General features: G+C 35.1%; 4 protein-coding genes across 8 annotated transcripts; 2 read left to right on the top strand and 2 right to left on the bottom strand.

The window, feature by feature from the left end:
- Positions 1 to 4058: 4058 nt before the first annotated feature.
- Positions 4059 to 8800, bottom strand: LOC109861963. 2 transcript variants are annotated; one of them, XM_020441837.1, is made up of 5 exons: positions 8573 to 8775; positions 8293 to 8490; positions 6166 to 6219; positions 5765 to 5951; positions 4059 to 5620 (listed from the first exon to the last, which is right to left on the bottom strand). In XM_020441837.1, exons 1-5 carry the CDS (start codon positions 8636 to 8638, stop codon positions 4854 to 4856), a joined length of 1272 nt encoding a protein of 423 aa, XP_020297426.1. In that variant the 5' UTR covers positions 8639 to 8775; the 3' UTR covers positions 4059 to 4853. The 2 variants fall into 2 exon arrangements, with proteins under 2 accessions (XP_020297426.1, XP_020297415.1); XM_020441826.1 differs by lacking the exons at positions 4059 to 5620; positions 5765 to 5951; positions 6166 to 6219 and adding an exon at positions 6548 to 7827 and having other exon boundaries at positions 8573 to 8800.
- A 1331-nt stretch (positions 8801 to 10131) lies between these two features.
- Positions 10132 to 16403, top strand: LOC109861750 (polycomb protein Scm). Its single transcript, XM_020441545.1, has 8 exons — positions 10132 to 10506; positions 11016 to 11306; positions 11374 to 11609; positions 12457 to 13024; positions 13254 to 13451; positions 13570 to 14118; positions 14469 to 14623; positions 14716 to 16403. The coding sequence occupies exons 1-8, from the start codon at positions 10482 to 10484 to the stop codon at positions 14848 to 14850; spliced, it is 2157 nt and encodes a 718-aa protein (XP_020297134.1). The 5' UTR covers positions 10132 to 10481; the 3' UTR covers positions 14851 to 16403.
- LOC109861758 (josephin-2) lies at positions 15890 to 18099 on the bottom strand. The gene is made up of 4 exons (XM_020441559.1): positions 17648 to 18099; positions 17214 to 17428; positions 16922 to 17102; positions 15890 to 16683 (listed from the first exon to the last, which is right to left on the bottom strand). The coding sequence occupies exons 1-4, from the start codon at positions 17699 to 17701 to the stop codon at positions 16429 to 16431; spliced, it is 705 nt and encodes a 234-aa protein (XP_020297148.1). The 5' UTR covers positions 17702 to 18099; the 3' UTR covers positions 15890 to 16428.
- Positions 18100 to 18775: 676 nt separating this feature from the next.
- On the top strand, positions 18776 to 25447 carry LOC109862180 (double-strand-break repair protein rad21 homolog). Of its 4 annotated transcripts, XM_020442170.1 has the most exons (14): positions 18776 to 18954; positions 19352 to 19521; positions 19654 to 19883; positions 19973 to 20156; positions 20274 to 20433; positions 20516 to 20708; positions 20829 to 21052; positions 21135 to 21355; positions 21438 to 21644; positions 21735 to 22091; positions 22184 to 22318; positions 22430 to 22585; positions 22667 to 22794; positions 23637 to 25447. In XM_020442170.1, exons 2-13 carry the CDS (start codon positions 19378 to 19380, stop codon positions 22790 to 22792), a joined length of 2337 nt encoding a protein of 778 aa, XP_020297759.1. In that variant the 5' UTR covers positions 18776 to 18954; positions 19352 to 19377; the 3' UTR covers positions 22793 to 22794; positions 23637 to 25447. The 4 variants fall into 4 exon arrangements, with proteins under 4 accessions (XP_020297759.1, XP_020297731.1, XP_020297749.1 ...); XM_020442142.1 differs by lacking the exon at positions 23637 to 25447 and having other exon boundaries at positions 22667 to 23320; XM_020442160.1 differs by lacking the exon at positions 23637 to 25447 and having other exon boundaries at positions 19340 to 19521; positions 22667 to 23320.
- Positions 25448 to 25782: the final 335 nt, after the last annotated feature.

Genomic DNA, 25782 nt, shown 5'->3' with positions numbered 1-25782 from the left:
TTTGAGTTTGATTTTCATGCGTTATTTCTGACATTTTTCATATGTGTATTATATGGTTTATAAGACGTATATACTATCTGTCATCGCGGCGACAGGTTGTGTTTACTGACAACACGTTAAATAAAAATAACAATAGCGTGCGCGTAGCGCGCGCCTGTGTTGTGCTAGTCTAATAAAAAATTTCTTTCTCTGTTTTGATCGTAAATCTGCAGAGAAACTACATTGTATAAAGCTCTAGAAAAGCTTTTGAGCAAACAAGTTATCCGATTCGGCTACACAAACCACGAAAAACAAATAAGAAAACGAACAGAAACTGTTGAGAGGAGGTACAGGAAAGGAAGACGTTTGCCCACGCTTACCTCCTCTTTTAAGGTTCTTGCAGTATCTCGGAAGTATGAAATCTAATTTAACCGCTGGTCCGATAACGCGACTCCTCTTTCGCTTGAAATTCCCTTCTGTGGATCCTTCCGCGTAAATCGAACTGATGTAAGAAGTTCGATAACTTTAGAACACAAGCAAATTTTCAGAGCCATTTGGGACACGGATTTGAGTGGACACATGTATTGTCGGAGAAATATTGAAAAGTTCAATTTCAAACAGATTTTTATACAAATTATGCAACTTTTCTTCCATAAAAATAACTTTTCATATTTTCGCAACAAATTTAAAGAAACTTGACGTTATTTTGTCGCTCTTAGAATAAGGTTTTTAATCAAAGAGAATGAAATTAGAGAATTAAATTTAAAAAAAAAATCTCGAACTGTGTACGAAGTTAAGAATGTTGCGTTCTTGGTGATTGCGAATCGAAGGAAAAAAAAGAGAAAAGGCTCCGGGCGCGCACCGACAAAAGTTTTCGCTATTCCGGATACAGGGAAGTTTCACCGTATTCGCGCATCCGGCATCATAAATCTTTGACTCTTCCCGCCTTCTGGTGACCAAGTCACATTCGAGCCCTTCGTCCATCCGAAGAATAAATTTACATTACTCTCGCATCTTTTTGTTAACTCGTCTTTCTCATCTCATTTGAGAGTTTTCTCCGGTAAGAAATTCTCGAGGTAATAATAAGAAAAGATTTATTTGTCTATTCGGTTCGATGGACAAAGGCTGAGCGACTTGTTTGTCAGGTTCACTGGCAATGATAGTTCAGCCATCTGGACGCGTTCTCTTTCTTTAAAAAAAAAAAAAAAACTCGCGCTGTTGCGCGCGTTACGTTTTCAAAAATAAATGTTCTCGCAAATTCGAGATATCCAATTTTCACACGTTTTGTTTTCCACCTCTCAAGACCAAGAAAACTTCAACAACAAACATACGATAATTTTTCTTATCCCGCCCGGCAGTGACAAAAGAAACTGGCTATTATCGTCCCATTCATTTATAATCTAAGCTACAGCAAGAGAATCATAATTCTTTCACATTTCTCCCTTCGGCTCGCCAATTCATCGCTATTCCGGCGTCCGGTTTTTATAGATTATTGATGATCGAGGCGTTTCGACGCACAAAAGACCGGCATAATAACACAATTAGCGGCGCGTTGACAAATTGAATCAATCCCGAGTGTATTCTTCTCGGCGCGCCTCGATATCTCGCCCTCTTTCCCCCTTCCTATAAATATTTCATGCTCGTTGTCCTCCTCACATCCGTGGAAAATCGAATGTCGACTGATCTCTTTTTATGCGTGGCCTTAGCTGTATGCCGTTCTCAAAAATTTTTCTGCGGCGAAAATGATGAAAAACCGATAATCTCTCATCAATCAGTATTAGAATCGCGTAGTTTCAAAAAAAAAATACACCGATTTTGCGCGAGCTTATGAATTTAACACGTCGTCGGACCTCCGGTGTGCGTGAAAATGTGCGATATAAAAATTACAGATTTATATTCCATAATCCGACAATTGATGAGAAAAGGGAAAACCTTTTTGCGTTGAAGTAATTTCGCAAATACGAGAGCTACATACTTCTAACAAAAAAAAAACCTTCATTTTTTTACATTATATATTTGATTGAGCAGTAATGCGAGAAGTTAATGCGAATTTGAAAGAAATAATCATCGGTGGAGCTTTGTCTCTCCAGATTATTTCTCTCGTTGTGTTTCGCCGCTTGTTACGCAAACGACGCAAACGACGTTGCGCGCGACAATAAAAAGCGGTCCAGAATACGAAACTGCCGGGCGTAATTTGCGCGCATCCGACGATGTCACACAGAAACTCTTAACTTCCGTCCATATCGGAAACGGCGTGAAAACGGCAAACGCTATTAGAGAGGCGATTGTGTGTACAGCCACGGATTGGTTGCGATGCAATTACGTACGGCAGAGTGGGTGGTCGGGCGAAGGTGTTAAATTCTCTGGATGTGTTCGGGGAGGGGGGGCGGAGGGGGGAGAGGGGTGCGAGAGATAGAGAACGAGAGAGAGTCGAGCCCATTCTGGGCGGTAGCCGACACAAATCCGATCGTATTTTCATCGACGCCAAATTGGCAATATCCTCGCCGGTGACGATTCCTGAATTATGCATCAGCCTCGGGGACAGTCGCTTCGAAGTTTATCCATCCCGCTTGTTTCCACCGAGAAGCCCGACCCGCTCGGTTCTCTTTCACGTGGAGAGTTATTCTCCCTTCCTCTACCTCCTCCTACTCGCGCCCTCACCCTCTACTCTCGCGTCCTTCTCCTCTTCCCGTCTCCGCAACCTCTCTCGTCGAAACGTGGCACGTCTAGTCTCTCTCGCCGAATTGCGCTCCTTCCCCTTTTCGGGTTCCTACCCTTCGTATCCTTTCTCGGCTAGAACGTCACTTATTGGTCGAGCGAGAGAGGAAAAAGAGACGATATCTACGAATCCGACCATCACGGTGAACGCCCACTATAATATCTTGATGATGTCGTGATGTTTTGTACTGAAGTAAAAATCTGTCACGAGAAGAACAAGTGCCGAGAATGTCTTTCTGCGAGAAGTAGGTCTTTTGTTAAAAAAGTAATTTTGATCGATTTTATCGGTTAATATCAGAAAGCGTGATAGGCGAAAAAGCCGGGATATTATTAACACAGGCATTCGAAAAGTGAACCCACGTGATAAAAGCATTCGCGTTACAGTTGAACTTCAGTAATTTCGAGCGGAAACGGGACCGATTCCCAAAAAGTCAAAATTATTGTCCTTCTCTTCCAGTTGGCGATCGACTGCGGCGAGAAACGAAAGATACAATATATATTCCTCTTTCTCTTAGACGCATTTGTCCCCTCTCTGAGAGTGGGGACAAATGCGCATCCTACGAGTTGCGCACTCAAGAATATCAGAAAATCGATAGTGGAGGAGATACTGTGGTCCGAGGAGAAGTCAAAATTGTGATGCTCGAAATTACTTGCAGTTTCACTGTATCTCACAACGGGGGAAACTGTCGCGAGATTCTCCAGAAATACAAGGTCGCTTGTTGAAAGTGATTTAGACTGTCGGGAAGACTATGGTGATTTAAAAAAAAAAAAGGCATATACACTCGAAAATTACTTCAGCTCTTAAGAAAACGTAAGTCTGAAAAATAAACAATGGGAAGAAGCGTCCATTCTCCAAGAAGGTTGATCCTCTTGAGGATTGTCCTTTTCCCAATAGCAAGGCGGGATAAGAGAGTCTTCGCGCTGTACGGCCTGTTTTCGTTCTAAACATCTGTTGTATATAATTGTAAATATTGTTACAAAAGTGCTTTTGATCTTGTGACTGCGCTCTACCCACAGGCACGCGTACATCTGCACGTGGCGGCATAACGTCCGAGATAAAAGTGGTATAGCTACTTATTGTGTACACAGACAGATTCGACACATGAAATCGAAACTGATTCCAGTAGAAATCGATTTTCAACATTTTCTATTATTCGGAAGCAAAGATGGAGATATAAATCGTTATCGAACAGAGGCACAGAAACTGTAGAACAGGATTAAAATCTGAATCCTAGGAAGATACAAGCAATTCTTCCGAATTAGTTCAGTAAGTAAAGAAAATCAAGGTAAGTGATAGATAAGATTTATTGTATAACATGATGCGCCGAAAATACAAATGTGTATTTTATTTTTTGATACAAAACTCTTTTAAATGGCAAGAAATAAAATTATATACTAAGTTCAGTATCCAAAAAATTTAGTTATATTTTAAAGAACACGCGCAAGCAATCAGTTGTTTTAATCGCGAGATCTATTCAAATTTAGACTTGAACGTTTCTTTAAAAAAAAAAAAAAAATTAATAATGCATATCAGATGGCGCATGACCAACAAAATCTATTCAACATATCGAGACAAATATTTAATTGTTTGTAATCAAATTTAAAAAATGTCTATTATTAAATATATATTTTGCATATTATTTATAGAATTTCATCTTACAATATGAGACGACAATTTCATATCTTTCATATCAATATCTTTTGACTTTAATATTATCTCGCGTAATATTACAAACTTTTAGAATAAATAATATCTGTTAGTCATGCGACAAGTAACACGCATTGATAGCTGGCTTGTTCATCTTGCATCAAATTTACACGATCAATAGTGTGTATTTTTTTTTTTCAGGGAAAAAATCACCGACAAGCGTAACATTAATAGCCGTGTAATAACACTATTGGCCGCGAACGGAAGATGAACGAGTCGGCATTACATTGTTATAATATATATCAATCCAGGAAATTGAACCTCTAATTTCATAGATCTCGCGATGCTATTTGCTTCGTATATTCTTTTCTTAAATCGAATCAATATTACTTCAGTCGAAAAAAAAAAAAGAAAATTAGTGCAGATATTCGTCTGATCTCTCTTTCTCACGTCGCATTTCTATTTTCTTTACCCACGCTTTCTGCTCAAGAGACGACCACCGCTTATTTTATTCTACTTCTTTCTTTTGTCTATGATCACACAAGGTGATTTTTTTTTCCAAATCGTACGCTATCTTTTTCGGGGGACAATAATGTACGCCGGTAGGACACGGATACTCCTTTTTTTTCAACAAACACGTTCCTATCGAAGGTTTCTTACTAGTAACTCTAATATCATAATGCGGACACGAGCCGGGGTGTAATTTGCTTGGTGGCGGACACGCGCAAAGAACAAGTGGTTCGCACGGTGGTTTCGGCAACGGTGGCGGTGCACAGATTTGTCTATTCTGCGTTTTTGTCCGCCTCGAAGTCTCCACGCGAGAATTGTTCTCTTTTTTTGTATATTCCGTCATTATCGGCGCGTACAAATTGGGTTTCACAAACTTTGGCGGGGGACACGTGATCTTCGCGTACTCCATTTTTGGCGGCGGAATCGTCTGAGGCATGTCGCACTTGCCTCTTCCGAAGCAAGTTTTCCTACATACAAAATCCGCGTTCTTCCGCTCCGTTTTCGTCTTCTCTTTAACTTCCGTTTTTTTGTTTTTTTCGTCCGAATGTTGACTCTTTTCGCACTTGACTTTCTCCCGACGACACCTGTCGCTCTTTTCTTCCAAGGATTCGCCACGCTTCTCCTCAGTTTTGTAGATTTCCTTCGTCTCTTTGCACGACTTGTCGCGCTCGACACGACAGAGCGATCTGTGAAATTCTCGCCACCAAACTTTGCAAGGAGAATACAGGTAATGTGGACCGTAGCGAGTTAACATCTCGCTCTGTTCTGTGTTATTGAATACGATCGGGAATGTAGTTCGCAAAATGTTAAAAAAAGCGAACGTCTGTTGTGCGTTTCAAGTATTTTGATTTCAGTTTCGACAAGCTGAGAAAGACGGAGATAGCCACGCTGATATAAAAAAAATAGTACCTTGAGACTTGTTGCTGAGAGTACAAAATTCTCTTGCGCGAATCGAACACGAGTTAAATATTTTTGTGGAAAATATGGAAATTCGTCGATTGATTTCCGATTGTTTCGCTTCAAGAACAAGTTTCAAACGATCCGATACTCTAACGGGATTTCTGAGTAAAGTTTTTAGGGCTGCATCTTGAATTGCCTAGGATTTAAGAGACGCAAAAGTTTTCTTGGATTCGCGTATTTTGCCACTAACTGCCTGTTCATTTTCACGTGGAAAAAAATAAGTTTTCACAAAAATCATTTCTATATTTTTTCAAATTCTACTTCTCTTTGCAAGTTGATTTTTTTAATTCAATCACGTGCAAGATGTCATATTTGTTATATTTGTAATTTGTTTAAGATTCAAGACTTACCGTATTGCAAGAAAATCTGAGAGGAAATGTCCCATTTGTTCTCTCTTTGAAAATCTGTAATGAGAAACAACATAAAATTGAGACATTTTGTTTAATTAAAAGATTAAAACTATCTTTTTATTTATTATATGTAATAATCAAAATTTATAAAATTAGAAAAATATCAGAATAAACGTACAATCAGTCATTCTGTAAACAATATATTTATATATTTGTTATTTATAATATTTTTTGTGATATATATTATAAATATACAATATTAAATATAGTACTTTCTATTATTGCTGTTCACAAAATCAAGAGAAATTTACTAAAATCATACAAGAATTCGATACTAACATTTTCTCCAAATAATTTATTTAGAAATAAACATGTACTTTGTCACACAGAAGCTTATTAACAAAAATCATCACAATGTGTTTTAAATTTGCAATGTTCAATAAGTGCAAACAAGATTTTTTCTCGAGAAACATTTTTTCGTAACTTGTCAGTGAATTAAATTCGTCAGTCTTTTTTCTTTTCACTTGTCTTTTTGTTATTTTCAGAACAAGATGAAGCTTTCTTTGCAGGTGAACATTCTTCTCTTTTTTTAGTTTCTATGCAAGCAGACTTCGCGGTCACTTTCTTCTCGTCTTCAGAACAAGCTGGAGCCTTTTTTACAGGCGAACATTCTTTTTTCTGAATTTTCTCAGTTTCTGAACATTCAAATTTCTTGATTTCTTCTTTCTTAGGTTTTGAGCAATCGGGCTTCTCTGCTGTTATTTTTTCTTTCTTTAATTGTTCTTCCTTTTTGCATTCTGACCGCGACTCCTTCTGTTTGCTCAATGTATATTCATTTTTCGTGCACTTTTTTTCATGTTTTATGCGCGGTCTATCTTCCACAGGCTTTTTATGTAAATCTTTTGTTGTTGTGCAATCACTTTTTACTTTCTTACTTTTATGACAATCATCTATTTGATCAGATGGACCGATCTTTTGATGAGAAATTTTCTTTTTTTGTTCTTTGCAAGTCATTTTTTTCCTCTCGGAACAATCTACGCCATTCTTGACGCCACGTGCTTTCTGCTCCTTGCATGTCATCTTTTTTCTTTTCGAGCAATCTACACCATTTTTGACGCGTTCCTCTCGCTCTTTGCACGTCATTTTTTTTCTTTTCGAGCAATCCACGCCACTAGGCGCTATTGTCTTCTTCCGACATTGTCTCTGCGCATCTCTTTTCTCACAAATATCCGTATCCGCTTTTTTGCTTTTTTTCTTTCGTCGGGCGCAAAACTCTTCTATTTTTTTTCGGATACCAAATCTCGAATCGCTCAACGCAAAGAAATTTATCGGAGAATCGTTCTGGCGAATCGCGTCGGGAATCGGAATCACCTCGTTCACCGTAAAGATATTATTCTCCTCGCAATTCGAATCCGTTGCAGAATACGATCGAGTTCTAACACGCAAGTCTATTATTTTGAAGAATCGTTGCTGAATCCAATTTTTTTCAAAGATATCGCTCGTTGTCTTGATGTTGCGACGATTGAACGTAACTGCCTTGTTACTGATCCAATTGCGAATCGCGGTAGTGACATAATTATTTTGCCAGATATTTGTGTTGCCGCGGCTTATCTCGCTCGGGATTCTCGCGTGAGGACGTATTCTGCAACACACGTTGTCCGCCTGAAGACAGACGGAGAGACGATTTCAGGATCAGAGTTCTCCTCTAGGCTGTCGAGAAATCTACATATGCTGTCTTCAGCGTGGATTATCCGCAGTATAAAAATTCCGCAGTAAACCTCTTTAGAAAATAAAAATGACTTTTTTGGAGGGAATATCGATGTGTTTACGTATCTCTTGTTATAATTATTCGTTCTCGTTTAGATGGCGTCCAAGAAATTGGTGCCAAAACGTAAAGTTGAATTGTTGTAAGACTTTTAGCTCGCGTGGAATTGAAATGTTTCCGATGACTCGCGATATATTTTTCGATAACAAAGAAAGTCGATATATCGAATACGCGGACGCGAGCGTATACAAAGTCTATAATTTTTTGTCTGTTGCGCCATAATGAATATTTAAATAAAATATTGTCATTTAAGTTATCTTTGCCAAAATTCGACATTGAGTATAATGTAAATAAATTAATACCGTTACATCATCTTCGTAAGCAGGAGTCTTCGTAGGAATAGTATTTTTTGTTGTCTTTTTTGCATTATTAATTACTGTGGAAGGAGAGAATTTATTGACGGTCGTCTCGTTCTGCAGTCCAAAGACATCAGTACGTGCATTATCTTTTACAAGTGTGGGAATTTGATTAGGTCTTCCAATAGCGCCATTTAGAGAAATCTGCGTGGTTATGTTTAATTACACTTGATAAATGTCTTTCCTATGTATATATCGAAATAATAAAACTTTCTCTAGTTAATACCTTTTTACGGACAATGTGACGTGAACAAAGAGATGTTACAATTGCTTTTGCGGTTTGAAAAAACATACTTAAGTATGTGTCGGATTAACTTGAAAATTTTTCGACGCTTTTATCAAGCGTCTGACATGTGATGATGCAGCACACGGCGTTTGTTACAAAACAAAAATAGATTCTTTTACCTTCAATTGTTTATAGATATATACATTATAGTTGCGTTTTTTACGTATTTGCGCTATTGTTTCGCTATTTTATTTCGCTCATTTTTCTCACGATGTAAAAAAAATATTTAACTTCTTCAATTTAACAGTTGCGTATCTATAATATTGACTCTTTTTTTTTGTATAAAACTAATGTACGTAGTTCTAAAAGTGTGTATATGTCATATATAAATAAATATATTGTGTTTGAAACTATATCTATGTGAACCAAACGTTTAATTTATAAAATCCTTACATACTGTAAAGAGAATGAACACAAACCGAGCGTGACATCACGTACATGAACACGGTTTTCATTTGCGTGCGCGCCTCCACCATTGCTCTCGGTGCTTAAAAGAAATTCTACTTATCGACAGTAAGGTGGATGTATCACGGACTCAAACCGAGTGAGAGTAGATATAGCACGGACTCTAACTGTGGTGCATTTGTACCGTCTGCGCTTGAAAGTGGATCTCGATCCGTAGTTGCAAGATCCACCGAAAGTGGATCTCGGCGCTAAAACCAGCCGCTCTCATGTTTCTCTCTGACACCATATAAATGTAAATGGCTGCAGTATCCACTTCCAAAAAGTGAATTGTATTAAAAGTGTGAGATGTAGGCCTGTTCTACAATACAGTCGTAAGCTGTAAGTCGTAAGAAATTGACCAATCACAATCGATTATTCTTCTGTGATTTATCTGTGATTGGTCAATTTCTTACGACTTACAGCTTACGACTGTATTGTAGAACAGGCCTAAGGCCTGGTTTATGCGGGCAATAACTGTTAACTTATGCCGGAACTGGTAAATTTTAACTATAGGATTTTAATGCTTCTGTTCATACAAAATTGCCGGATGCGTATAAACAGAAGTATTGAAATCCTATAGTTAAACTCTACCAGTTCCGGCATAAGTTAATAGTTATTGCCCGCATAAACCAGGCCTAAATAAGTACAACAAACCTTGTGCTCGCGTCATATGTTGTAAAGCTGCCTTTATGTACATGCGGCGTAACTTTCGTCAGCCAATCAAATCGTCTTAGTGGATTTGCGTATGATAGCTACAACGATTTGATTGGCTTACGCAATTTACGCCGCGTGTAAAGGCAGCCTAAAGCCCTATTTACATGACACGCAGACACAGGTCGCAGATCTCGCGAAATTGACCAATCATCGATCAAATCAGTCCATTGACTTTGAGCTTATTGTCTGTGATTGGGCTTCTCCGGTAAATCTATTGGAAATATGAAAGAGATATGACAAGCAAGCAGAACAAGCTGCTTTGTATCGAATCGAACGTAATTGGTTGTTACTTTTAGAACCAACAAATCAACGTCGAATGTTGACAAGACGACATCTCAGTAATTGTTCGGCTGAACATGGCCAATGTTTCAAGTTGCGAGATTGCGCGGCCAAATTAAAGCAAGATGGCGGATTGACACAATGTAATTTTTAACGTGGAATGTATCATTTTAACTGTCAGTTTACTCTAGAGGTGGATCACGGTAAATCAAATTTCGGTGAACAAAAGGATCGCAATTGAGTGAATATTCCGTTGCGAACGACTGGTGATTCGATTTCGTTCAAATAACATTCTGTTTGCAACATCATTGTCGACTTCGACAGTCGGTACGAGACACAAACATGAGCTTATTTGTTTAATTTTATCGAATAATTTTTCTACCGATAATTTGTTACTGTTATATGACAAAACATGTCTACACCAAACAAAACACGAGGTATGTGAAAAATCTTTGTAAAGTAATAGACAGTTATGATTTCACATTAATGGGATATTTTTAATGCAAGTTATCTAATTTTAATTGAATATCATTAAATTATATATTGCAGTTGCTTTGAAACAGAATTTTTCTGTTTAGAATATTTTTTTATGTTATTTTATATAGTAAAAACTTATATATGTTATATATTTTGCTTGCATGTATATATGTGTGTGTATGTATATCATATATACAATAAATTTAACAAAATATATAAAAAAAAGTATTTTTGTTAGTTTATTTTATTTATTTATTTTTTTTTTTTTGTTATTCTATTTTATATTCTGCTGTTATTTTATGATGTATTAAAACTAACATCTTATTTTAAATATTTAATATATAAAAATATGTATAGTTTTGCTACTCCATTTCATTATTGTGTTAAATGTTGACTTCTATTTTAATTTTGCATATTTTGCCTAACTTTTTAGAGAAGTTTAACTAAGTAAATTTTCTGAATATTTCAGGTCCAGGACGGCCACCAAAGTTAAAAAATGCTTGTGCTTGGTGTGGAGAAACAAAACAACCCTTGAGGTATGTTCTTCCCACACAGCACGGTAAAAAGGAATTTTGTTCTGAAACATGTTTGTCTGAATCTCACAAAACTTATGTACGAGGTGCGTGTGTACAATGTGAAAATGTGATAAAAAGTACACCTGTTAAATTGGAACAGAAAGATGGTCCAACAAAAGACTTTTGTTCTACGTTTTGTTTAAATACATATCAAAAGAAAGAAGGTCAAATGGATACAAAGAAAAGTAAGATTTCATAAAAATTTACATAAAAAAGCACTTAGCTGTTATAATAGTTGCATTGATTTTTCAGATAACAGGGATCAGGGATCACCAGTACCATCTCCTGCGTCATCCGGATTAGCAAGTAACAATTACGTACCATCAACCACACAATCATATACAAGTACAAATACTCAGACAGTTATATCTCAACCATCGTCAACATCTGCCGCAGCATTTCACTATGAAAGTTACTCGACTTTTGATTGGGACCTTTATTTAAGAGAAACAAACAGTACGGCAGCGCCGATTGAGTGTTTCAAACAGGTATAATATAGTTTGATTTATTCTTACAAATGTTTTATTCCAAAATTGACAGTCTCATATCAAAATTGGTATTAACAATTAATAAAGTGTTTTATCTTCTTTAACATGGAAGGATTAGAATATGTAGAATATGTATAGACCATACAGGCTATATGTAAATTTGTTTCACTAGCTATTTATAGTTAAATCTTTTATATAATAATAATTATTATTTAAGATTGTCTTGAGTTAAATTGTTGTCTGGATCATTTCATTGGCTAAAGCATCTGAACTTAAGACAATCTTTATTATGAGACATTATATCAGTCTCACATTCTCACTTAATCTTAACTGCTCTCCTAACTGTTTTGTAAACTTAACCTAATCTTTTATAAGTGCACTAATTAAGTAATTATATCGCCCATTTGTGTATACAGCTAGTAGGTTTTGCACCATACTTAAACATATGTCCAGGATCAATAAAAAATGTTAGACAAAGAAACTCTGAAAGAAATGCTTTCTGATTTCTCTAACGTTCTATATTCTATTATCCAAAATTCTTGAATTACATATAGTCACGTAACACGCATTATATGCAAGATAAAGACAATGATCTCATTTTTTTCTGCTCTCTCTTGTTTACTTGATCAAAAATAAAGATATTGCATATACTGTGTTAGTTGTACCTGTGTTATATTCATATAATCGGATCTTATTTTTAAATTCGTCTTAAAGTTATCTCAAATATAACATTGTATGAATACGATCCATACGATTCACTACAAACAACACAGCCTAAAGCTATTTGCGTGTGTGGGTGTATGTGAAGGAGAAGAGGAGGAGGCTCATGTTATATTTGATTTTTCAGCAAGAAATTCCACCAGGAAATGAGTTTAAAATCAATATGAAACTGGAAGCTTTAGACCCACGAAACGTAACATCAACTTGCATTGCTACTGTGGTGGGTGTTCTCGGACCTCGTTTGAGATTAAGATTAGATGGCTCCGATAATAAAAACGATTTCTGGCGATTAGTTGACAGTAACGAGATAAATCCTATCGGTTATTGCGAGAAAAACGGTGGAATGCTTCAACCGCCGTTGGGTTTTCGGATGAATGCTTCTAGCTGGCCAATGTTCCTTCTAAAAACGTTGAATGGTGCCGAAATGGCACCAATAAAGATATTTAAACCCGAACCAAAGACACCACGTTGTAATATGTTTGAAGTCGGACACAAGTTAGAAGCAATCGATAAAAAGAATCCTCAACTTATTTGCACCGCAACCGTTGGCGCGGTTAAAGATGATATGATACATATTACATTTGATGGTTGGCGTGGTGCTTTTGATTACTGGTGCCGATACGATTCTCGGGACATATTTCCAGCTGGTTGGTGCTTCAAAAGTGGACACCCGTTGCAACCGCCGAGAGTAAAAAGTATGAATGAAAAATACTTTTCTAATTATTTGAATTTGTTATTTCGGAAACTATAAGAATATAACTGTTGCACATCGACTTGTATTATACAGTTATCTCATAATATCGTCAAAAAATCAATATTGTCATGATTTTATCTTATAAGCAGGATGGCAAATGGTTTAGATTAATTTTTGTCTCGTGAATTTTTTTATCATGTTAAAATCAACTTAATTATATTTTATTCTAGCGACAGGTCCGAATAGATTCAAGGCGAGGGCTTCTAGCAATGTTTTGTTAGTAATGGCAGCTCCCCTTTCTTCAGGCAACACTAGCAGAGAACCAGCAGTAGCATTAGTGAGCCCGGCAGGTTCTAGCGCACCACCACAGCCAGCGACAGAACCTGACACTAGTACAGCCAATAGCAAACCACACACACTTGAAAATAGTCAGTAAATTAATAATTTTAAATCAAACGTTTTAAATTTAAGATATCTTTTATACGAAATTAATGAGAAATATATTATTAATAAGTGTTAAACACAATTGAGTGTTGTATGTTGCAGTTACGCTTTATGTTAATCATACTTGCGTTTGTGGACCATATTTTGATCCTCGCAAAGTGAAAGCCATGCCGTCACAGTTTGGAACTGGTCCCGTATTAAACGTTGCAAGAGACATGTTCCAAGCATTTTTGATGGCAGCTTTGTTACCCAGACAAATGTTAAGTTTGATGAGACGTGGTGAAGGTGAACTTATATCTCTAATACTGGAAAGTAAGCCTACTTCTGTTCGATTACCTATTTTTCTGGAAGAGGAAGATTTCTACACGTACATTAGGCGGCAACTCGAGGATCTTCGCGCATGTGAACATATGATAGTCAGGAGAAAAGAGGCTTGCACTAAGCCTGCTTGTAGCAAGTGTCCTAGTCCCGAACAGTCCATTAATAATGAGGAAGCAAGTACTGTAATAGGAGAAAAAAGAAAGTGGTCGCAGAATCAAAATTTAACATCTAGCACACAGCAACAACAACATGTGCAACAGATTGTTGTACAAAGTATAAACAATTCTCCATCTTCCGTACCTGCAAAACAACCTCGCAAGTCTGTTCCTGGTAAATATTTTCTTGTCAAAAATTTTGTATATAAGTTATAAATATAGTTTAATGAGTAAAAGAAAGGAAGTAGACATGATGTCAAAGATATTATTTAGTTTTTTTTTTAACAGTTTTTTCTTAGTGTTTTTATCATATTTCATAAGACAAAAAATAATATGGTACGACAAATAGCCTCCGAAATTTTTCAGTATTAAGATTATTGCTGTGTCACGTAGAAAAGTTTAAGAATATCAACAATTTAATATTTCTATTTATAGAACTAAATAGAATATTGATTAATGTTAAATAAAACTTTCTTCCACAAAAAATAGAATATGAGCAAACAAAAATAATATATTTGCATTTAGAACTTGAAGCAGCCACATCCACTACTCAAACCGAAACTTCTGCAAGCCGCATACCTTCTACCGAACCAGCGGAATGGACTATTGAAGATGTAATACATTACATTGCTATTACAGATCCAGCATTAGGTCAACATGCAGATTTGTTCAGAAAACATGTGAGTTAAATATAAATTATATTTAAATACATATATGTAAAAATATTAAATATATGTATATATGTATGTTTAAATCACATACTAACTTTTAGGAAATTGATGGCAAAGCTCTACTTCTTCTCAATAGCGACATGATGATGAAATATATGGGACTGAAACTCGGACCAGCGCTCAAGATTTGCAATTTGGTGAATCGTATCAAAGGTAGAAGGCATATGCTTATGTGAATGAAGTTTTCAAATGTGAATATCTACATAGTGATCTGACTTTATGCATTTTTTTAAAGTTAATCAAGATTATGTTTTCATCGATGATAGACATACAATTTGAGTTATTACAAATACTGTGAATATATATACTAACAATATTCTCAGACTTATATATATGTATATGTAATTTTCCCTCCCTTCCTAGACATGAGGATGCGTTCTCATTGGACGCATAAAGCGCTTTAAGTGTCAGTTTGTCTTTATTGCTTTTTAAATGTAAAGAATCAAAGATAGACTGACGCTCAAAGCGCGTGAAGCGAACGCACTTTATATATTATGGCTGTTTTTCTTCAAACTCTTGCACATTCAACACACAAATAAAATTAAAGGCAGGCTCGTTACATAACGCATGTGCGCGCGCGAGCACACACGCACAATATAAATATAAAATGTATATAGAAAATATGCATATATACATATTGTGAAATAAAACAAAAGAAATCTGCATTTCCTGGAATCAAGACGAAAACTTAATTTCAGCAGACTGAAGTTACTCGCATTGTTAAAATATGTCTTAATAATGTCTAATAGAGGGCGTTGTCTGGAATAGATAATAACGCCTGTCTGAAAAACGTCAGAAATAGATCTTATCGCAGACATCTTTTATGATTGTATCCTATATAAAAATTTCGTCAAATAGGATCTTTGCGAAATAATCACGATATTATTTGCTCTTTTTGTGAGAGACGTTTAGATATCTCATACAATCATACACTTATAGTTCTCTTATTTTATTCTTGTTATTTTTATAGCTGTACAGTAATAAAAATAAATAATATTGCTGTTTAACGTTCGAAGAGTAGTCGTAAATTAAATACGTGCCTTCACAGAATTGATAAAAATGAAGTTTATGTTCCTTATATATAATAATTATGTCTAATTAATACTATACTCTGCGTTACATACACACACACGTGTGTGTGTGTGTGTGTATATATATTATACATACATATAGAATAAATTAAATACATGAAACATATCACAATAGTTTGTCGTGTAAAAAGAGACACAGGATTGTGTGTATTATAACAATTTCATATTACAAAATGTGTTCGTTTCACAAAGTACAAAAGGATGATTATTCCAACAAATAAAATGTGATTTTAAATATTTACACATAAATATCTTTTCATATATATATAACACATTCGTGAGTAGTGATTTAAATACCACTTTTTCTTTTATATGTGACAGAGCTTTTTATTGCTTTTAATAAAGCAATAGTTTTAGTTAGGAAATGCGCTATTTTCTTATATTATGATGTCACACATAACTTTGAAAAAGAATCTTACATTGTTATTACAATGTTTGACATTAAATGTGAGAAGAAAACTGTTATCGTGTCTAGAATGTTTAAAACACTTTATGAAATGTTTGGAATGTTTAAGTCTGATTTCCATTTTTTAACTTTTCTTCATTTTTTTCGGAGTTTTTGAGCATTTCCATGTAAAAAAATAGTGGCTCTTATTTAAATTTTTAACAACACAATAATACTAAATAAACAATTAAGAGAGAACACGGCGAGAATAGTTCCAATTATCTTGAATTTTTGTTATCTGTAATTTCGTTATTCTCATTCATCTCTTTAGACTCCGATTTCTTCAAATCTATATCTGGATATTCATCCTCAATGTACCTAATCGAATCATGATCTATATTATTGTCGCCTGTATTTTCGCACGTATCTATCAACCATCCTTGATTACTGTCTATCTCCCTAGAAACAACAAGAAAAAGTTCCTTCTCCTTGCTGTCTATCTGGTCCTTTAGATATATGAGTAAGTCGTTGTCCTATAAGATGCAACATAGTTAATAATTACTTAAATTTAATATATTAAAGTATATGTATATATTACTCAACAAGAATCCAAATAATTTATATGCCATCAAATTTGTGTAATAAAAATTTATATTTTTGATTTTTGTATTCTGTTGAAGTTTAAGGCTTAGATCTGCATTGTAGAAACTTCTATTTGAATTCTTGATCTTCATGTGTTCTCTGTTGAAAAGTTTATTGTACTGTAATCACCTTTCCTATTAATTGCGGCGAGTCCAATTTTGAATCAAGATTGTAAAAGGCACCATGAATCTTTTTCAGAGCAATCCAGTGACGCCGTTTCAAGGGAAGTAACACAAAACCTAACTTATATTCAGTTGGAACATTAAGTATAAAACCTTCTATGTTATCTAAGCGAAGACACTTAGGATCCCTAAAATAAAAATAAAACTTCACAAATAATATTTCAATTTAAACATAATTATCTAAATAAACAAACATAAAAGTTACTTTGTTTCTACATGTGCGAATATTGTATACAGACCTACGTTTATCAAACCATACAGCTTCTCGCCCTCTTCTTTGGAGAGCAGCCATGATAACATTAATATCATAGTTGCCAAGTCCAAGTAATGACTTATGAGGATTGATCCACACATCAGGACTTAAACTATAACAGATTTGATCCAATTCTTGCTTGCTAAAATCACGTTCTTGAAATAAGTTGTTGAGTGCATGTAACGCACAGAGTTCCTTCACCTACAATTCCATTTGCAACTGTCAAAACATGCATTAAACATATTGATTTTACAAAAAGAAAACAGTTTGTTTTTTTCATAGTAAGGCGAATGCTATAGATGTTTAACTTGTTGTGTCAATAAATTTCTCTGTGTTGTCTATCTCATGATAACGTTTCTGCTCAATACGTGTAATGTGTAGCAATAATACAGAAATGACGTGTAATAACATTTAAATTACTTGTCGCTCATGATATATAGATCCGGTCATATCAGTAGCTGCGCTCGCAACCATTGTAAGCTACATAATTCTCTTCACCTTGTGTGTATAAAAAAAGATTAATTCGCTGGCGCTTCTTTTTCGTGAGAATCTTTTAAAAAACACACACACACAGATCTAGCATATGATCAACACCGATTAACAACAACGATAATTCGCGCAATTACGTTGGTTTATAACAAACAAATCTCATTTGCCGAATACGCAGTATCAATTGGACATTCGAATTTATGAAGACGCGACAATTTCAAGACTGCAGTATGCAAAAATACGCAGTGAAAATCTCAATTGACACGGCCACACCGCGCCAAAGATGTGATAAATTACCAACAATTAACGTATCAACGAAAATTGACATTTGACAACTGTATCTTCACATAGCAGACAACAGGAACTGATGGAAAGAAGTTAGGCTGTGTTCCGATATTCATTGCCAATACTACACATCTATACTTCGGATCACATGTACTATAGATTTTTAGTACTGGCGGTGAAAGTCAGAACTCAGCCTTTATTGAATGCACATTGAGAATTCGCAAAAGACTGGCCAATCGTATTGGTTGATCAGATGGATTGACCAAATAGAAATGATGCTTTAGGCCTATGTCACACTACGGATTGGGATTGAGATTGGATTGAAATTTGACCAATCAGAAGAAAGAAAACCAATCCTAAGTTTGGTAATCTTCGCTCTGATTGGCCCCAATTGCAATCCAATCTCAATCCTAATCCGTAGTGTGACATAGGCTTTAGATTGCTCGCGGTTGTGCTTTTAGATGTACTCAATGGGTGCGTTCAGACAACTCAACAGTTGCACAATAGTTGAGAAATAATCACTTCTGATTGGATCATACTTTTGGAACCGAAGCAGATTTTGAAGAATAGTCCTATCATAAGTGATGATCTCTCAACCGTTGAGTTGTCTGAACGCACCCAATGACTGCGATGTGGGAGGATTTTTAGGGAATATGCGCGAAACAATACCCGCAAGCTGGAATCGCAAAATCCCCAGAATTGACCAATCGGCTTGCTCCATTGTGGATCCGGTCTTGCGGACAAGAATGTGCGTGTGGCGTGATTGTCAAGCGACCGCGCGCAATCGTACAAGTTTCCGGTGTGCTTGTTGTAACAAGGTCTGCCGTATGTACCTATGGTTTGAGTAATTGTCACAGTTGCTGCGTGTTTTTATGTGAAATATGCCACGGCTCTGCGCGGCCTAACAACAAGACAAGATTTCAACAATTCGCCATACGCATCATATTACTCCGGTACCGATTGTCTGACGTTACTCATTTGTAACCGCCAAAACTTCTACATAAACAGAAACGCCATCTTGTGCGTTGATGTTGATATTTTCGTAAATTCGGCAACGCTCGCTGTTTGACTTTTAACTTGTAAACTTGTTTCACGCGTTAAATAGCACGCGTGAATCGATGCGCGCCGTTCCGGAGATTTTGTTCAAGTTTTTGAAACTTTTTTTTCCACTTCGGACGTGATATCACATTGTCAGGAAAGAATGTTTGTGTCACGCTACTCGCCAATGTGGTTAAACTTGTGCAGCGAAGCATTTACTGGACACTTTACTGGATATTTTCCGATATTTTCTTGTTTCTTTTTCCTTTGATTTTATTTGGTTTAAATAACTCATTACAGATTCAATTACAGACTAAATATAGAAAACTACAAGAACCATGTTTTATGCACATTTTGTGTTGGCCAAAAAAGGGCCTCTGGCTCGTATATGGTTGGCTGCTCATTGGGATAAGAAATTGACCAAGGCACATGTATTTGAAACCAACATAGAGAAGTCAGTAGATGGTATACTACAACCAAAGGTAAATATTGTGTTAAACTAAGAGATTTGATTTCTGTTATTTAATTTTTTAGTTTACTTGTCAATTTCCAAAACTATTGTAATTATTGAGTTGAAGTGTATCATTTTGTTATAATTACTTTTACTGTTGTAGGTTAAAATGGCTCTAAGAACATCTGGGCATTTGTTGTTGGGAGTGGTTAGAATATATTCAAGGAAAGCCAAATATTTACTGGCTGACTGCAATGAGGCTTTTGTAAAGATCAAAATGGCCTTTAGGCCTGGCATGGTAGATCTGCCAGAAGAACATAGAGAAGCAGCTGTAACAGCTATCACATTACCAGAAGTATTTCACGACTTTGATACTGCTATGCCAGAGCTTAAGTAAGAGCAAAAAAAAACTTTATAAATTTGCCAGCATTAGAATATTTTGATTTAATTTTGATATCTATCTTTTAAACTTTGTTACTCAGGGATGTTGATATTGAGGCTCAGTTTAGCTTGAATCAATCTAGAGCAGAAGAAATAACTATGAGAGAGGACTATGGTAGTCTGTCTTTAGTTACACATGATCAAGGTTTTGGTGATATGAGTTTTGATGCAGAACCACCAGAATTACTACGACATGGCAGTGGCATGGAGCCATCATTAGATCAAGTATTTATAATATTCCAGTTTTTAATAGATTTATTTCCTTTATATAACATAAACATCAAACTCTCCAACATATTTTTACAATCTAAGTTAATCATTTAATATTCTGTGCGTTTTTAGAGTCATATGTTGTTCAGTGATGGTCCTGGTATAGAAACCGCACTAGAACAGAAAGAGAAAGAGCCAGTAGCGGGAACATCTTCTACAGCCCAACCTATGGACATTGACACACCTATTAGAGATGATGGTTTTGGTGGTCATCTTGGTCAAGATATCATATGTATGATAAACGTTATTGTCTTCTTTTTGTAATCATGTTCGATTGCAATTAGAAATAATTTGTAATTTTCATAAAATTTTAGCGGGTGGCCTCTTTGAAGGCGGCTTGTTCGATGAAGCTCCAATGGGCGAAGTACCTGTACCTGAAGTTAGTTCAATAACTGAACAACAGGAAGCAGGTGCGGCTCCAGGTGCTGCTGCTTCCGTGCACGATGAATCTGATGAAGATATGGGCGATCATTTTGGTGGTCCACCATCTCCAATGGGAGGCATGAGGTATTCATTTATTTGCTCTCTAGAATAGAGAGCATATCTATTAGATTCAAATCTCTCTAGAATTTCAGATTTTAACAATCAAACTATCAATATGTGATTACTAATTTATTGGATGCGTAGCTCTGATGGCTCTAGACCGGCTACACCAGCTGCAACGGGAGAAGAAATTGAGGGAAGAATAAGCGTTGCCAGTCGACGCTTTACACCAGCTCCGCCAGTTATACCGGAGGAACACGCCATTGATAATGTTGAGGAACAACCACCTTTACAGGATCAAACCACATTACTACACGATGAGGAAGAAAGCTTTGCGTTAGCGCCGATTGACGCGTCAGCTTTAAAAGGCAAATGCTTTATATTTATTACAATATTGATGAATATTTTTTTTTTTAGCAACTACTAGAGAATCTATCGTTTGTCTTGCAGGTTTCACAAAAGCTAAGCGCAAGCGTAAGCTCATCGTCGATGAGGTGAAAAATATTTCTGGCGAAGAAATGAAGGCACAACTGTCCGACACCAGCGATATTGTCACGACATTGGACTTGGCACCACCTACAAAAAGATTAATGCACTGGAAGGAAACGGGCGGAGTCGAGAAGCTGTTTGCTCTGCCAGGAAGACCTATACCAGCTCGCGCTCTATTTAAGGTAATACTATATCCTTATTATTGAAACTATCGCAACTTTTTTCATAAAGTTAATATATTTTTTATAAACATTATTGCAACAGAATTATCAGAGACATCTGACAAGCAAGTCTTATGATCACGAAGACTTTGGACGACTTGGAACTGAGGATGATAACATGTCTTTGGAACAAATGAGAGATGCACCAGAAGGAGAAGCATCGACTTTAGAACAAAGCGTTCTCAGTAAACGTACGGGACGAAAACGAAAAGCGGCGCAGGACGATGAGGTTCACGATAATGCGTCGAAGGTATAAGAATGAAATTCTTTCTGGAAAAAAAAAAACAAGTAATTTTAATAACACAATGTGTATCAACGTAAATGTTATTATATTTTGTAGAAAGCACCTCCTGCGGAAATCAGCCAGCCTCCTGCTGAGGCGGTGGAAATACCGAGCATGATTACCCAACATAGTCTCCCTGGAGAAACGCCCATGCAACCCGATGTACCTTTGCCAGCGGAATCATCGGTTTCCGATATGAGCAGTATTGTGCCTTCTGCGGAATCGTCAGAAGTACCGCCGACCATCGAAGCGCCTCTGGCGAGTTCGGAAATGGCGCAAATTGCGCCAGCTGAAGTTAGCTCGATACTCGGCACGCACGAGGAACCACAAGTATCTCCCGCGCAGACACAAGAACCCGTCAGCGTTGCGCAAACGTCCGATATGCCGCAGATGGAAAACATGGGTTACGATCAAGTAAGTTGGCACGTATATTCGCCGTACAATATTCTCGATCGAAATTATGCTGCCGTTATCAAAAACTTATCGATATCATGTGATTCAAACAGACACAACCACAAGTTTCATACATGGGTTATGACGAGCATCATCCGCCAGCGCATACACCTGGTGCAATTTCTGAAAGAGGACCTGCCACACCGTGGAATCATGAAGATTACGAGTTTCCACCTTCCGTAGGACCGGTAATTTAGTTTATTTAAAAATATTTGTATATCAAACACATGTAAATGGCACGAGAATAATTTTTTCTAAACAAAATATTGATTGCGTCTAACATTTATTATATTTTTCAGCAAGAGGAACAACAGATAGACGAGACATATGAACAGTTCGAGGAACGCGTTCTTAACAAAAGAGCAGCGCATATGTATCATGTTATTAAGAACAAACTAGATACCAAAGATAAATTAACGCTATCAGAAATGGCTTACAAAAATAATCGCAAACAGGTAAGTAGAAAGCGACACAAACAATTTATTTTGGTGAAAAAATTTTCTTGTTCAATCAAATAATTCAACTTTTTATTGCAGGTCGCGCAGAAATTTTACACATTGTTGGTTCTAAAGAAGTTCCAAGTATTAGAAATCACCCAACAAATGTCATATGCTGAGATCGTAGTCACAAAAGGACCAAAATTCGAGAACCCGTCATTGTAAAGGTATTTTTTCTAGTTTGAGTATTGGAATATGAGAGAAGAGAAAAGTATTCGCATTCATCTCTGCAGAAAAAAAAATATCAAAATAACATTCAGATTTTGTTTCATAAGTTTAAATAAAAACATCAAAGCAGCGTTTTTCAACTGGCGTGCCGCGAAAGTTTGAGAAAAGATCAAAAAAAAGCAATAAAAATTTAAAAAATAAGCGAACAAATTGAGTAAGAGGTCAAGTAAACTAAAAAAATATTTATCAAAATTATCTAGTTATATTGTGATTGTTCTACTTTTTACTTAACAACAATATCTATCGCCGTAATAACCTGCTCACACAAGTTTAAAAGTTTTTGAAACATTGAAACTTCTCATCTTATGCTTTTCATTTATTGTGACTCGAGTTAGCTGAAGTAACTCTCTCAGTAACTTTGTGTAACAAATAAAAAACATTTATTCGCACAAACTCACAACAAAAGAAGAGTTAGTAAAAAGTTGACTTCACTGACAGACAACGATACAAATCTAATAAAAAGTACAAATGATATCAGAAGTCAGCTTGCATCGACTTGAGTGACTAAACAGAAAGCATCCATCATAGATCGAATCGCTATTTTATTCAAAAATATTCTTTTTATTATTTCTTTGAGAAAGAAAGAGATAGAATGTGTGCGTGTGTGCGTGTGTGTGTATAGAAACGGAGAATGAAAAAGAAACTGATGGTGTGCCTTGATATAATTAGATCTTGTTTAGTCTGCTGCGAGTTGAAAAACGCTGCGTACGAATTCGTTAAAAGAATTCATTAATTTTATACACTGAATACTATATAAGAATATTTCACTATTTCATTATAGATTCCTGGTTTAGGAAGATGCACATTGAACACTGTGTAATTTATATTGATCACATTTGCATTTCTTCATACATACGCATACATAACACACACACATACATGCTGCAGACTACTTTTTTAATTTAGATGAAAAATTATTTACTTTCTGAATTTTTTTGTTGTTTAAAACTCGGTCATCAATCATAAATCCGAACAGGGTTTTGTAAATAGACTTAGTAAATAGTTGAAGAATATTTTACAACATTGCATTATAACAACTTCTTAAGTCTATTAAGTCTATATTACAAGAAGGTCCAAACAACTGCTATTGACAATGCTATTGACATAGGATAAACACAATTTTGATATAAATTCCTTTTTATAGATCGGAAAGTATTTAACAATATGATATTTTAATGTAAGTCATATGTATTTCTAGTTATTAATTTATGTGCGATCCAAGAAAATAATTAAATTTATTTATAGTACTTATAAATAAATACTATTTACTTGTGAAACAGTTATTAATGGAAGAATTACTTTGCCGCGAATAATAATTTTATGTATTATTTTTCTACCGTCAGAAAGTACGATTTTTATTTATTTTTTTCCATGGGAGAAGAGTTAACATACAAAGAAACTGAATAGTTACTATTTAATCACGAAACACAACAAAAGTAAACTGAATGGTAGAAATTTGCAATTGTTTTACAATACTTTACTTACGACTAAAATTGATATTGATTTTATTCGAAATACTTTTATGAAAAATATTTTGTTCTTTAATAAAATAGTCTAAAGAAGAAAACAAATGGAGAACAAAATCGATTTTGTTACGCATAATCTAAAACATATTTTAATTATGGTGCTAGCTATTTGCTGAAAGAAAATAGTGTGTACTATAATCTATCTTATAGGAATTTATTACTGGTGTGATCAAAATAATATTCCTTTTTTGAATGTTATAATCACTGTTGAACAATGCTTCTATTAGTCAAAATAAATATTATTGCAGTAACACACCAATAATAAATTTCTGAAAAGAATTTCAGAGAAATAATCTAATGATTTGTTGTTGTGTTTGTGAGACTGTCTCTTATGTGGTAAACGAGCATATTATATGAAAAAAAAAAACAATATATTTTAACAAACTAATCATTTGTTATTAAAAAACAATTTTACAACAAAGTCGTAAGTTTGCATTGTAAATATAGAAATAAAGGTAGCAATTAAGATATAAGAAGCAGTTTATAAATATGTGTCATCAAACTTGAAAAAAAAATAGCATAATAGAGAGAGCAAACATATTGTAAATAAGATTTATTTATTGCATCACTTTTCACTCATAAAAACTAGATTATCGTTTATAGACGATCTTAGACATGAGTTGATTATCGTTTATAAACGATTATATAATATATATATATATATATATGTATATGTATATATATATGTGTGTGTGTGTGCATATGTATTAAATATACATATCATAATACTTAAAACTGTTATTCCGTTATTTTCCATTAATAAACTGTTGTATTAACTATATAATAACATATAAAATAATTTCTTATGTAAGTTACTGAAACGTTTCCTTGTAAGTTGTCTTTTATAATGTGCGCGATATTAAAAAAACAAGGTTTGAAGCTTACTTTAATATTGTGTGAAATTTATTTTATTAATTACTACATGTGACATTTTTGTCGTATAAAACATTTACATACACACGTTACATATTTTCTTGAATCATTATGATTGAGAATTTAAATATGTATCATATTATTTGAAACACATTTAGTATTATATTTTTTGAATAGTACAGACACGAATAACTTTTATTATATAATGTGATCCATCACTGTAAATATATATATTGTGGTTTAATATGTCAATTAAAAAATCTCTTCAAACATAAAACTTATTCATATAAACCAAATGTAAGTTTAACGTGTCCTGTTTTTTAAAATGACAAAACTCCTGCAAAAACTCCTGTAAAGAAGTTATTACTTTTGTCCCTTGAGCGAAAGTAACAAGTTTTATACGAATTTGTGATTACCACGATATCGTATCAAAGTGTGAAACTTCACGTAAATGTCATTATTATATTTACATGATCTGAATCGAGTTTAGTGATACTTTTTTTGACATGTTAACGAAAACATAAGGCA

This window comes from Pseudomyrmex gracilis, unplaced genomic scaffold, assembly GCF_002006095.1.
Source record: "Pseudomyrmex gracilis isolate BER0280 unplaced genomic scaffold, ASM200609v1 scaffold_9, whole genome shotgun sequence".
NCBI lineage: Eukaryota > Metazoa > Arthropoda > Insecta > Hymenoptera > Formicidae > Pseudomyrmex > Pseudomyrmex gracilis.
Note: the sequence above shows the minus strand (reverse complement) of the source record. Positions and strands in the feature narration are given on the sequence as shown.